Genomic DNA, 12,818 nt, shown 5'->3' with positions numbered 1-12,818 from the left:
GCTTCCCCTACATTTCCAATTGATGGGGCTCAATCACAATTTACTAATTATGCAAAAGGAATGGAAGAATGGGAGGAGGAAGTGTAGACAGTGTTAAAAGGTAGATATAAACGTGCAAAGATGAAAGAATATGGTTGACATAAACAAAAGCTCATAAGGATACAAATGCCATTTTAAAAGCTGAATAGTGTTATAGAGGGGATCTTCTATATTTTCTCCCATCCTCTAAATATGGAGGATTAAAATCTCATCCTCTCAAATAGAGGAAGCTTGAGAGAATGGGTTGGAGGAGTTCCATGCTCTCAAATGGAGGAATAGAGCATGGGTTGGAGATGCTCTTAGGAGCAGTGAACGTGGGCGGTGGCGATTGCGGCACATGAACCTAGAGGAGCCGGCCCTGAATTAAAGCTCGAGGCACGGCGGCCTTGAATTAAAGCTCGAGGCACAGTCGCTTTAGACCGCCAAAAATGTACAAATGTTAGGGGGCTTCCTAGTTTGTAATAGTCCAACAAAAAGGGGCTCTGTCTATAATTTTTGATTTAGGCCCTCAAAAATTCAGGGCCGGCTATGCGTGAACCATTGGGTGACTAGTCTAGCCTAGCTTGTTCCACTCCGCTCCGCTCCACTTTTAGTGAGTGGAACATGTGAAGCAGGGGAAGGCTGTGTATTTCAGTCTTCGTCGTTTTAGAGAATCAGAATATGGAGGTAGGTTTTAGTGTATATAAACTAGTATATAGTAATAAAAGTCTCTATTTTGGTGCATTTGAACTTTTCCTGCATTGGATTGGCACTTGTCAAAAGCATTAGGTGTGGGGTTGTGGCTGTGCAAACAGTGGAGCAGGACCGGCATTATTGCTCCAGAAACCCGCCCCCCCCCCCTCTTTTTTTTTCTTACAAGGGGAGAATGTTCAGACCAGCTTGCGCACAGTTCGACTAATCCCCTTTTCGGTTCGGTCAAAGACAGACAATCTACGCTGGGACTTGAGGATTCACAAGAAATCAATTTCTTACGGTATAACTCCAAGAATCGAACCCTGATAAATTATGTAGCAAGCAAACTCTTGGGATTCCAGAAACCATATACTGTTAGATGTTAGTATATGTCACTAGGCCGCACAGGGTCCAATCAGGACACCGAGTAAAACAGACTTTCCCCAATAATGTATTGAGTGGCTGGAGCATGGACACAGTCTTTTTTTTCTTTTTCTTGATCAGGCATGGACACAATCTATAAGTAGATAACATCTACAGTACTGACTCCTGAGATTCTCTCTCTCTCTCTCTCTCTTCAGGAGACAAATAGTGGGGTTAAAAAAGAACTCCATTTTGATCCAACCACAAACAAAAGATCACATAATAAGGGGCTTGTTCGAAGTGCAATGGCTTCCGGAGTGGCCTCCTTCTTTCTAGCTACTGCATGGTTTCTTGTCCACAGCCATGCCAATTTGGCTGGCCTTGCGCCAGAGGGTATGCTCTCTCTCTCTCTCTCTCTCTCTCTCTCTCATTGAAGCTCACACGTCACGCGTGCAACCAAATGGGATGAGCTCCCGTCTCTTTTCCATCTCTCTTTACACCTTTCACGTACTAGGTTTCGGATCTACAAACATGATCTAAACCGTTCATCTTATTCGGAGAGAAACGAAATTTGCAAGGAATTAACTAGCTCAGTTGAACGTTTATTGACACGCCAACAAAACGCATTTTATTCTTTGAATTGGATGGAAAAAAATGATTTTGAACTTAAATCGCTCAACTTTTCAAACAAAATAAAGTTCGTTCAGGCGCCTATGGATGTCCGATTAAGTTTAACTTTACTGATAATTAATTTAGACCTACAAGATAAAATCTTATGATCACCATTGCGAGCCTGAAATCAGTGCCACAAATGATAGTTTAGTGGGTAGGGAGAGAGGAAGTACTATCGACGTAAGCTGATCCCAACCCGTATATGCAGAGACGAACGCTTGCATATTTGAATTAAAATATGGATTAGGGCCGGAGATGCTCTATTAGGACTCGTTTCCAAAAAGGGAAATAAGTACGTATTTTTTAAGAATGCAATTTCAAGCTCAAAAATCATGTGCTTACACAACTAATTTTTCTATCAATATGGATCTTATTTGATAGATCTCATTAAGATCTTTAATATGGTGCAAAAAAATTAAAAAATTATTTTTCATTTACATTATTTTTGAATTTGAAAATGTGAAATAAGTACTTATTTTTTAAGAAAGTGTTCTGGAACGGGGCCTAAGGCCTCCAGCCAATTTTTATAATTTTGTCTTTACATTTCCTGTACTTCTTTAAAATCAATCAAAGAATTTATTTTTATTTTTTTTGAATTGGACTCCTTTCTCATTTCATTCCCTTTTTCTGTAGTGAACCTGAAGTCCTGAACAACGAAAACAATTCAAATTTCTCTGGATTACATTCTTTTTATTTTTCTTCATTCCCACAAGTCCCAAGATAGATATAATATTCCAGTAACAACTTCCGGACACAACTGTGTTTGGAGTCGTGTGATGTATGTGAGTTCACGTGCATCAAACGATTTTAGATGCAGTTGGATTTGGAGTAACAACTTCCGAACACAACTATGTTTGGAGCCGTGCAATGTATGTGGGCTCATGTGCATCGAACGATTCCAAATGCAGCTGGGGTTTGGAGTTGTGTTGTACCACTGCTTTTCCAGTAAAACCTTAGAAAATACTAAAAGCAAGCAATTAGTTGCCTTTTCCATTTCTGTCATCTAAAACCAACGAAGTAGTGGATTATTTTTTTTTCCTGGTCAAAATTGTCCCTAGGGCTTGAAACAGCTCCTGGATTCAGCTACTCTGGAAACAACGGCCCAGACAAATGGGGAAGCTTGAGCCCGATTTACGCGCCGTGTTCTAACGGAAAGTGGCAGTCTCCGATTGATATTGAAAAGGACAAAGTTGTCCTAAACAAAACATTGAAGCCCTTAGTGAGCAATTATTATCCCACAAATGCTACTTTGGTTGACCATGGCTACAACGTTGGGGTATGTATTTATTCCTCATAAATTAACCTCCTTATCTCCCATTTCGTTGAGGAAAATTAGTACTTATTTTTTGAATTAAAGGTGATATATTGTCAGATAATAACATAAGTACTTAAAAAATAAAAACCTTAGCAGGGGCCTTAGTTACTTTTAGTACCATTCGTTTTATATTAAGAAAAAATTGGGAAGACTTATTTCGAGAATTACATATAGCGTTTGCAATTTGAGGAATGGAACGCATGCACTTTTGTATGAAGTTCATCTCAATAAAGCTACGTAATCAGTGACGGATTTAGAAAGTTCTTGCAGAAGGAAAAAAAAAAAGGAGGGGCAAGGATTTTTGGTGAGGGACTTCGGCAAGAAGTTGTGACTTTGGAGGGGTTAAAGTAACCTTTTTTATTTAAGAGGGGCCAAAATGCTAAATTTTCTTCACGTGGGGAATATGCAAATCAAGACGACTTTGGCAAGAATTTTGACTTTTTTTAATGAAAATTAGAAAAAGGTCACATTTTTTCAAGTTGGAATATCTATGATTTTTATTTTCTGCTCAGCGAATAATTTCTGTGATTGTACATTGAAGGAATTATTTTGTGTTAGTAGGTGCTATTTGGAAATGCTGGAGTGCTGATTGTAGATGGCAAGAACTACACCTTGCTGCAAATGCACTGGCATATCCCTTCCGAACACAAAATTAATGGTGTCTCGTATGCGCTCTCTCTCTCTCTCTCTCTCTCTCTCTCTCTCTCTCTATCGTTTCTTGGAGAGACTTAAAATACAATTTCATCAAAAGATTGACAATATCCTGAAATCCGCCGTGATATGGCTAGGTATCCTTAAACAATGAACCCAATCTCTGGTTTCAAAATTGAGGCCAAGGATTCGAATTGAGGCCAAGGATCTAGTCCGCTATAACTTCCGGGCAGGAACTTATGCCCGATCGTGAGACTACATGTTAAACCTCCGATGGCATTGAGCTTATGCAATAAGAGGTCTACCTTGATCTCGGAACAAAGACACATTTTATTGTTAATTTCAACAATGGTAACCAACTCCTCCAGTGGAATTGGGTCCAAGCCCAGCTTGGTCTTATTTTGCGGCTCTGTTTGACTCCCCAGCTTTAACGTGCAAATCATGTACATCTCTATCTTTTCTTGTTCTTTATCTTGTTTTAATTTTTTTGGATAACGACAAACTCCAGACCCTCAACCACATAAAAGTATATGAATTCTTGATAATTTAGTCTTTTTCTTCTAAAAGTATCTTCTTCTTTTTTCCTTGCAAAAACTTGGGACTGATTGTGGTAATTACAGATACGCAGCCGAGCTTCATCTAGTTCACAAGGCGAGCGATGGCGGCTTTTCGGTAGTAGCCGTCCTTTATAAACTTGGTCATCCCGATCCTATTGTTGCCAAGGTAATGTTACATACACTACATAGTCTATGGGAAAACGACGCAAAAATGTTACTACCGCGCTTTAACCCCATGGGCATGTCATCCAATTTCTTTCTTTCTCTCGGGGCCGGCTTATGACCAAGGCAGGGGAAGCCTGCGCTTCCGGCCCCCCAAATAAGTTAAAAACGAGGGCCCTCAAAACTAGCCTCCTTTACACAAAATAGGCCCATTCGAAATTTAGAAGCCACAAAATAGCCCCAAATGGTGGAATTATTCATTAGAAACACTAAGGCATTAAAAAAAAGGGACGGGAAGAAGATATATTGCGCGGCCGATCAAAAGAAGAAGAAGAAAGAAATGCAGCAAGCTACAAACGCTTCATGCTTCACGCTTGAGGAGTCGAAGGGAAGGGAAGAGAACGACCGATGACCATGGACGGCAAATACTTGCAAATAGAATTTCTTGAGGCCTCTTTCAAGAGGTTCGTTTCCGACCTCTAAAATTTATGAGCCGGCCATGCTTTCTCTGTCCGTGGAAAAACGGAGCGGAAATGTTTCCTCTGTTCTCGAAAACAAATTAAACCAAATGAATAAATGCTTGTGGAGTATAATTTTGTGATGTTTAATGGATGCTTAGTAAAAATAAATATGGTTTGCAGGTCCAAAGGAAATTAAGTGAGCTAGAAAAGGAGGTGAGGGCAAGGCATAAAGTGGTGGCTCAGGTGGCTGTGGGGACCTTCGAAACCCAGAAACTGAAGAGACACCCCCACAAGTATTACAGATATGGTGGTTCTCTCACCACTCCTCCGTGCTCCGAAAGTGTCATCTGGCACGTCCTCGCCAAGGTACGTACTAATTAACCACTTCTAATTGATTATCAGAAGCATTCTCTACGCGTTGTTGAAAACGAAAAAATTATTTGGTCATATTAAAAATAGCTCCTAGACAATCCAAACGAAGTTCGGGTAGCCCTACCGGGTTAGGATTATCGCAAGGATCAACCGTAACCTTGAAGGTCGTCTTACGTTCGGCTCTTCAGCTAGCCCTCGTTGAAGGCATCTTGACTTATTTGTAGGGATGACAAATTGAACCCAAACCTATTAAAGACCCGTTCCAGAACTGAAATAAGAACTTATTTTTTGTCTAATAAGAAGCATTATTCCAGAAAATAAGAAGGTTGGTACTTATTTTGGAAGAATTTGTATAGGTACCGACCGGCCGGGGATGAAAATCGTACCGACGGCCGCGCCGAGCAGTCTCCGACCACCGGACGGCCGATCCGAGCCGTCCAAAAATTCTAAAAAAAAAAAACCGAGGGGGCTTACGCGAGAATCAACGGCATCCGAGGTGTGTAGGATGCTTGATCTGAGCACCCCTTTTTGTGTATATGATTTCACACGAAAAATGGATGCTCGGATCAAGCACTCTACACACCTCGGATGCCGTTGATTCCCACGTAGGCCCCATCGGTTTTTTTTTAATAGAATTTTTGGATGGCTCGGATCGGCCGTCCGGTAGCCGGAGACTGCCCGGCGCGGCTGTCGGTACGATTTCCCTCCGCCGGCGCCCATTCTCATAGCAACAGTCTTATTTTTTGTATAAGGCAACTTCAAGCTCAAAAATCATGTGTTTACGCAAATAATTTTCTTATCACTATTGATCTTGTTTGATAAATCTCATTGAGATCTTTAATATAGTGCAAAAAAAATTGAATTTTTTTTATTTACATTATTTTTTAGTTTGAAAATATGAAAGGAACTTTTTATTTGGATTTTATGAAATGACCCTTCTTATTTTTGAATGAAAAGTTTCAAAATAAGTATTTATTTTTTAAGAAGGTTTCCGGAACGGAGTCTAATTAACCCAAATTCACCCACTAGAAAATAGATCCAACTCGGTCCATTTATTAATTGGATTAGAATGGGTCCAACCAATTTAACTCAATTATTAATTGGATCAACTTAAATGACCCAATAAGTCATCAACATCACCCAGCTAAATATATCCTTCTCATTCGATCTCCTGCTCCTCCGTTTGAAGTTTCTTCCACATCTGTCGGTACCATGTACAAAGAGATGCTTTTCGAATTGACACCAGTGACAATTCCCAATCGTTCCCGCTAATCATTACACTGTTTACCAAAAGTGCCCCCACCCACTCAACACAAAAATTGTGGAAAACACTTGGAGAGATTTTTGGACTTTTAAGTTTTTTTGGTTTTGTCATTGTATAATTTTTTTTCACGTTTATTTGTTTGCGACAAACTTTGTACTCCTATTGATTTGTCTTGACAAGAAGAATCGAAAAAGTAATTTTTTTTTATTTTTACTCAAATATTTTTTATTTTTCGATTCCTCTCATTGAGACGAATCAATGGGGGTCAAAAAATTATCGCAAAACGAATAAACGCTAAAAAAAATTGAATATGGACAATTAAAAGAGCAAAAAAACCCTTAGCAGAAGTTAGCCTCACACATGCACGCCATCTGATCATGTGAAAAAATAACTTTGCAATTAATCCCCTCTTCATTGTAAGGAGTAGGACAACGAGGATTGGGTTGAAAGATTTGGGTCAACCCATGTTCCTCCCTCTCTCTCTCTCTCTCTCTCTCTCTCTCTCTCTGTTCTGTGTTTCTTTTTTTTTGTTTCTGGAGAGAGAGTGTTGGGATTGTGAGTTGGGGGAGTGGGTGGGTCTTAGCCAAAGGTTTGTTTGGGTGTTTAAAATGTTCGTCGAATTTGGTAATTAAGTGTATAGGGGTAATTTGGTCATTTTAGTAGTATAGGGATAGTACAGTAATTTTAGTCTACAAAGGCGTTTTAGTCATTTAGATACAACGGTAATATTGTCATTTTAGTGTACATTGGTATTTTAGTCATTTTAAATTTTAGTATACACTGTAGTATGTAATTGGGTTAATGGGCGAGTTAAGTTTGATTTTTAATAAATTGGTTGGGTTGAGTTTAGGTAATTGGCCTCATAATAAATGGGTTCTAAATAGGTCAATGACTCATTAAAGAACCAACCCATTTTCAACTTATCTAATTTTGGCCCAAACTCACATGTTTGACATCCTTACAGTTATTTGATACATGTGACTTAAATGGGTAATTGCAGATATCCTTGCATTTACTCTGCCAACATGATTTCCAAGTGACCCTATCTTTATGAGTAATTTTGATCATGGATTCTTGATTAAAAAAAAAATTGCAGGTGAGATCCATATCTAGAGAACAAGTTGAGGCATTGGACGCTCCGTTGGAATCGACGTGCAAGAGAAACTGCAGGCCCGTGCAGCCCTTGAATGGTAGACGAGTCGAGCTGTTCGATGAGCTTGCTTGAATTACGTACTATTCAAGATCGATCTTTACTGATCGAGATGCATATGCACAAGCTAGCTAGCACTTATTATTAACTAGATACTAAATGGTTGCGTTGTGTACTTGTTGTATTCACGAGTGTACAAACTCCCTGTATCGCTCATGATCGATGTGCTTCGATCCCTCCTGGGAATGTCCGCTAAAATCAGAACGATACACAGCGATTCGTATGACTTGCTAGAACTATCGTAACGAATGCGGCCGGGTTCGAGGGCCCTGCGTGCTGTTGTCTGCTTCATTGGTGTATTGAGTTTGAAGGTGCTCACCCATCTATCAACTGTCAAGGACTCAAGGGGGAGTATTATCGCATTTCTCGTGGAATTAGCCTGTTTTTATGTTCTGAAGTCTACCCCGTATAATAAACTCTACCGATTAGTGTTTGAAAAAATTGCTGGGAAAATGTTTACTTTTTGCGATGAAATCGATAATACGAGTGCAATAAAATCAGAATTCAAAACTTGAAAATTGATGCAGCATGATCAAGGCGAGTATGACACTTCATACTTAAGAAAGATTCATATCCGCTACGGTGCTTACATTTTACATGAACGTCTATCTTCCAGCACTACTTCATTGAACTCCCCACAGAAGCAGCACTAAATCGGCGAGTCCGTTGAACCTCCTCCTTGTGTTTTGTATTGTCTCAAAATGAATGAACTCGATCGAACGGAAGGAAATTAATTCACCCCTCAAAAAGAATGAGAAAAATTATATGTATAGACTAACCGGTGACTCTACGAATGGTCAACAAGGGGAGGGGGCACCTTTTTATATATATATAAGATGCGTCTGTTCTCAATGAATAGATGCCGCTCAAAAGATACAACTCCAAAACAAATCAATTTACATTCACATCTAATTATATAATAATACATCGTACAATATTTTCCAAGACCTAGCTCTTTTTAAGTGTTGAGTCTAATGGCCTTGGCCTCCCAAACCTCCCTTGGAGATAAGGATTCTCATGGGCAATGGAATTTTTTTATGCTTATCCCCATATGGGTAATTAGCTTTCTCCGTGGGGTTAGGAGATCAATGGCTACAAGGATTCCTTATTCCTTTGGCTCTGTTTTATAGCAGGGATTGGATTAGATGAGATTGTGGTTAAGGGATTATTAGTAAGAGAACTATTTGAGAGTATAGTCCATCATATCCCATGTTTATTTGTGTATGGGATTACATGATAGACAAGTCCAATCCTAACGAATCCTCCATATCCCATGTCTGTTTTGAATCCCTCTTGACAATGATTAAAAGCTCAATTGACTATGTTGCCCTCAAAGCAATTTACAAACTCATCCATATTTAAATCATAAACACTATACATTCTCTTTTTATTTTTCGTCACCAATAAAATACCCCATGAAGATAAATAAATAAATAAAATACCCCGTAATAGGTTTTTTCCTCTACTAGTACCATCTATTGACATGAAAAGAAAAAAAAAACAGTGAAAAAACAGTAAGAAATTGGCCCAAAGCACTATTTTTTTATTCGTTAAAACTTAAAAGAGTTCACTAGCACATTGCTCGAGCAGTCGAGCTCCTCTTCATCATTATCATCATTAAAATCCATGCAAGTTACGTTAATTTCCTTTGAGGATATTCGGGTAATTTCTATGTGCAATTCAAGGATATTTTGGTAATTTCCATTTCTAATCCTTCCCGGCCATAATCCTGGGACTATTTATCCCACACCCTCCTAGGATTGGATCGATTGTCCCCCGTGCAAAGGATATCTCAATCCAGTTGGACTAATAATCCCCGAACTAAAATGCAAAACAAACGTGGGATCGACTAGAATGGGTAGGGGGATTATTAGTCCTATCCCATCTCCAATCCTCCCAATCAAACACGCCCTATGAGTGCTCCGTCTGCGGCACATGCTTGGCTGGATAGTTATGAGTGTAAACGAGCCGAGTGGAGATTTGTCAAGCTCGAGCTCGGTTCAAGCCTTCACGAGCCGAGTTTAATCATTTACTCCCTCCGTTCCAAATTAATAATCCATTTCGGTCTCCAATGCATTTTTTAGATTGTTAATATCTTTCAATCTACTATAAATTTTATGTGCAATATGGATATCATATGATAGATCTCAATTAATTCTATTATACAAAGTTTTTAAAATTTTTAAAGACATTGTAGATTGAAAGATATTAATATTTTAAAAGTTGTATTGAAGACCGAACCGAACTATTAATTTAGAACAGAGGGAGTACTAAATAAACTTCTTTAATCGAGTCAAGCCGAGCTTGTGAGCCGCTCGATTCGTTTACAACATCTAATGTGGTCATGTTCTCTCCAGCCCAGTATCCAAGTTGGTGATGTGCTATTTCAGTAATCCTCAGTCAGAACGATTGTAAACGAATTCTTGTCCTTAAAAATTCACATGATTGTGTAATTAGTACTCCTACACGTGAATTCAAGTACAAAAAACCTCTCTTAAATCATAAATGTATGCGCATTCAAACCATTAGTCGGTGTTCGTCTATCATTATTTATCGTTCGATTCACAATGGCTTACGCAGGATTCTCATTGGATGACTTAATCACTCCATTCCGATTATGCAAACTGCTTGAATGTTAAAATAGAACCTACCTCAGAAAACTTGTGTTATTATTAATAATAAGACAATTTTGAGGAAATCTTTCTTCATAAAGTTTACATACAAAATCTAAAATTTAGTAAAAATAACCGGATAATTTAGAGGTGTGAGGACCTGGGACCTCGCTTGCACCCCCAGAAAACTTGTGTTATTATTAATAATAAGAAAATTTTGAGGAAAGAACACACACACACACCCCCCTCCCAGGAAAGAACACACGCACACACAACCTCCCCCTCCCCCCCCAAACTTGTGTTATTATTAATAATAAGAAAATTTTGAGGGCCCCCCGGTGTTATTACTAATAATAAGACAATTTTGAGGAAATCTTTCTTTATAAAGTCTACAAACAAAACTTAAAATTTAGTAAAAATAACCGGATAATTTAGAAGTGTGTCCCCTGGGATCTCGCTTGCCCGCCCCCCCCCCCCCCCCCCGGAAACTTGTGTTATTATTAATAATAATAAGACAATTTTGAGGAAAGATTCCCCCGAAAACTTGTGTTATTACCTGGGATCTCGCTTGCACCCCTCCCCCAGGAAACTTGTGTTATTATTAATAATAAGACAATTTTGAGGAAAGATTCCCTCCCCCCCCCCCCCCCCAACTTGTGTTATTACTAATAATAAGACAATTTTGAGGAAATCTTTCTTCATAAAGTTTACAAACAAAATCTAAAATTTAGTAAAAATAACCGGATAATTTAGAGGTTCCCCCGCCCCCTTTTTTTTTTGGATACATAAGACACAAAAACACTTAACGCAGTAGCTCAATAAACTCCAAGACCACTGCGGTCATTGCGCAAAACCTCCAACACGATTGATAGGGCTTTATTAACTTGCTCTCCTTGATATAACTGAAGTGATATGCCCCTTCTATTAGCATTTTTACTTATTTTGCGTCTGAATCTACACATTATACACACACACACAAAAAAAAGCTTCTAAATATGTACATACTTGATTGTAAGGGGCAAACAGTTCCAAAGGGTAAAAGAAAATATTTCCCGCACTCAAAATTTGATTTGATTTATACAAATACTACCAAAAAAATCGCACTTCTATTTACATAAAGCTACCCCTAAAAGTGTTGCAAACAAAGCACGAAACTTCCAAAAAAAAAAAAGGGAGGGAGGGGGGATAAAAATGTGAAAACTGTTGCTTTTACTCCGATTTTACCCTTGGAAACGACGAGGAATTCGTTATTCAACGTCACACGTCACTCAAACCAAACCCGGAATTCACACCAACCCACCATATTAGACCAACGACCCCTGGGCCCACCCGACCTTTCAGCCGCCGTCGACCAGTCCCATCTCGCCACGTCACCATCTCTCTCTCTCTCTCATTCATCCCCAGCCCACGACGACGCCGACCTCCTCCCCGACGCGAACCGCGTCATCCCTCCCAAACCGGGCGGCTCCCCCCTAAACGACGACCGAACCTCCACGCTCCTCCTTGGCGGCGATTCTTCCACAGGCGGAGGAGGCCCCGTCCTCCGCTTCGACCGGAAGATCGCCATAAACCGCCCGTACAAACCGGTCCGGCTCCTCTCCACCCCCCTAGTAGCCTTCTCCACCGCCTTCGCCTTCTTCTCGTCGCTCCTAACCTTCTTCCGCCCCCGCTTCGACCTCACTCGCCCCATACACGACACCTTCGGCGACGACGGCTCCACCAGCGCCTTATTGTTACTATTAAAAAACCGAGCGTTGGCCGGTTTTTTCTTACAGTTCCTCCGGTTCGCGTCGACGTAGCTCGCCTTCTGCGTCTTCGGCAGCCCGATGATCTTCGCCTTGGCCTTCAGGTTCTTCGAGAACCTCTGCGACGAGGAGTTGTTCGAGTGCAGGTGCGGGTTCAAATTCGGGTTCAAGTTGCCGGAAGTGGAGCCCTTGCCCGAGTCCTTGCGCTCGTAGAAGGCGTTGCGATCGAACCAGTCGAACTCGGCGTCCCTGGAGAGCCAGAACGATTCCGGCGGGGAATCCGGCTGCTGCGGAAGATCTGGCTTCTTCTCGTCGTCGTCGTTGTCGTCTAGAGGTTGTTCGCCGGCGGCGTGGGCTTGAAGCGGTTCGCAGGCGATCTTGCAGTCGCCGCCGCCGGAGCAGATGGAAACGAGGGTGTCGAGATCGACCTGAGGCATGTCGGGCACACAGACTTAGAGAGAGGAGGTTTTTAGGGCGAAAGGAAGGAAATATTGTGCTGCTGTGTATGCGTGTGTTTACACTGTATATATAGATAGGAAGAGAGAGAGAGAGGGAGAGGGAGAGAGAGAGAGAGAGAGATGGGAATTATTGGAGGGAGGGGAGAGGGCGGGGAGGGCGGGGAGTTTCAACAGGTTGACTGCAGACTGTAGGTAATGGGGTGGGTGGTGGTTTCCTTTTGATTTTCTAGAAACAAACACAGAATATCTACCAATACCTTTTTTG

General features: G+C 40.6%; 2 protein-coding genes across 2 annotated transcripts; one reads left to right on the top strand and one right to left on the bottom strand.

The window, feature by feature from the left end:
* Window positions 1–1,128: 1,128 nt before the first annotated feature.
* LOC131318896 (alpha carbonic anhydrase 1, chloroplastic) lies at window positions 1,129–8,179 on the top strand. Its single transcript, XM_058348935.1, has 6 exons — window positions 1,129–1,467; window positions 2,805–3,022; window positions 3,623–3,726; window positions 4,333–4,435; window positions 5,073–5,258; window positions 7,625–8,179. Exons 1-6 carry the CDS (start codon window positions 1,380–1,382, stop codon window positions 7,751–7,753), a joined length of 828 nt encoding a protein of 275 aa, XP_058204918.1. The 5' UTR covers window positions 1,129–1,379; the 3' UTR covers window positions 7,754–8,179.
* Window positions 8,180–11,398: 3,219 nt separating this feature from the next.
* Window positions 11,399–12,681, bottom strand: LOC131318897 (uncharacterized). The gene has a single exon (XM_058348936.1). The coding sequence runs from the start codon at window positions 12,530–12,532 to the stop codon at window positions 11,741–11,743; it is 792 nt and encodes a 263-aa protein (XP_058204919.1). The 5' UTR covers window positions 12,533–12,681; the 3' UTR covers window positions 11,399–11,740.
* Between the last annotated feature and the right edge of the window lie 137 nt (window positions 12,682–12,818).

The sequence above is a fragment of the Rhododendron vialii genome, chromosome 3a (assembly GCF_030253575.1).
Source record: "Rhododendron vialii isolate Sample 1 chromosome 3a, ASM3025357v1".
Lineage (NCBI taxonomy): Eukaryota > Viridiplantae > Streptophyta > Magnoliopsida > Ericales > Ericaceae > Rhododendron > Rhododendron vialii.
The sequence above is the reverse complement of the archived record's forward strand: the minus strand, read 5'-3'. Positions and strand labels throughout refer to the sequence as shown.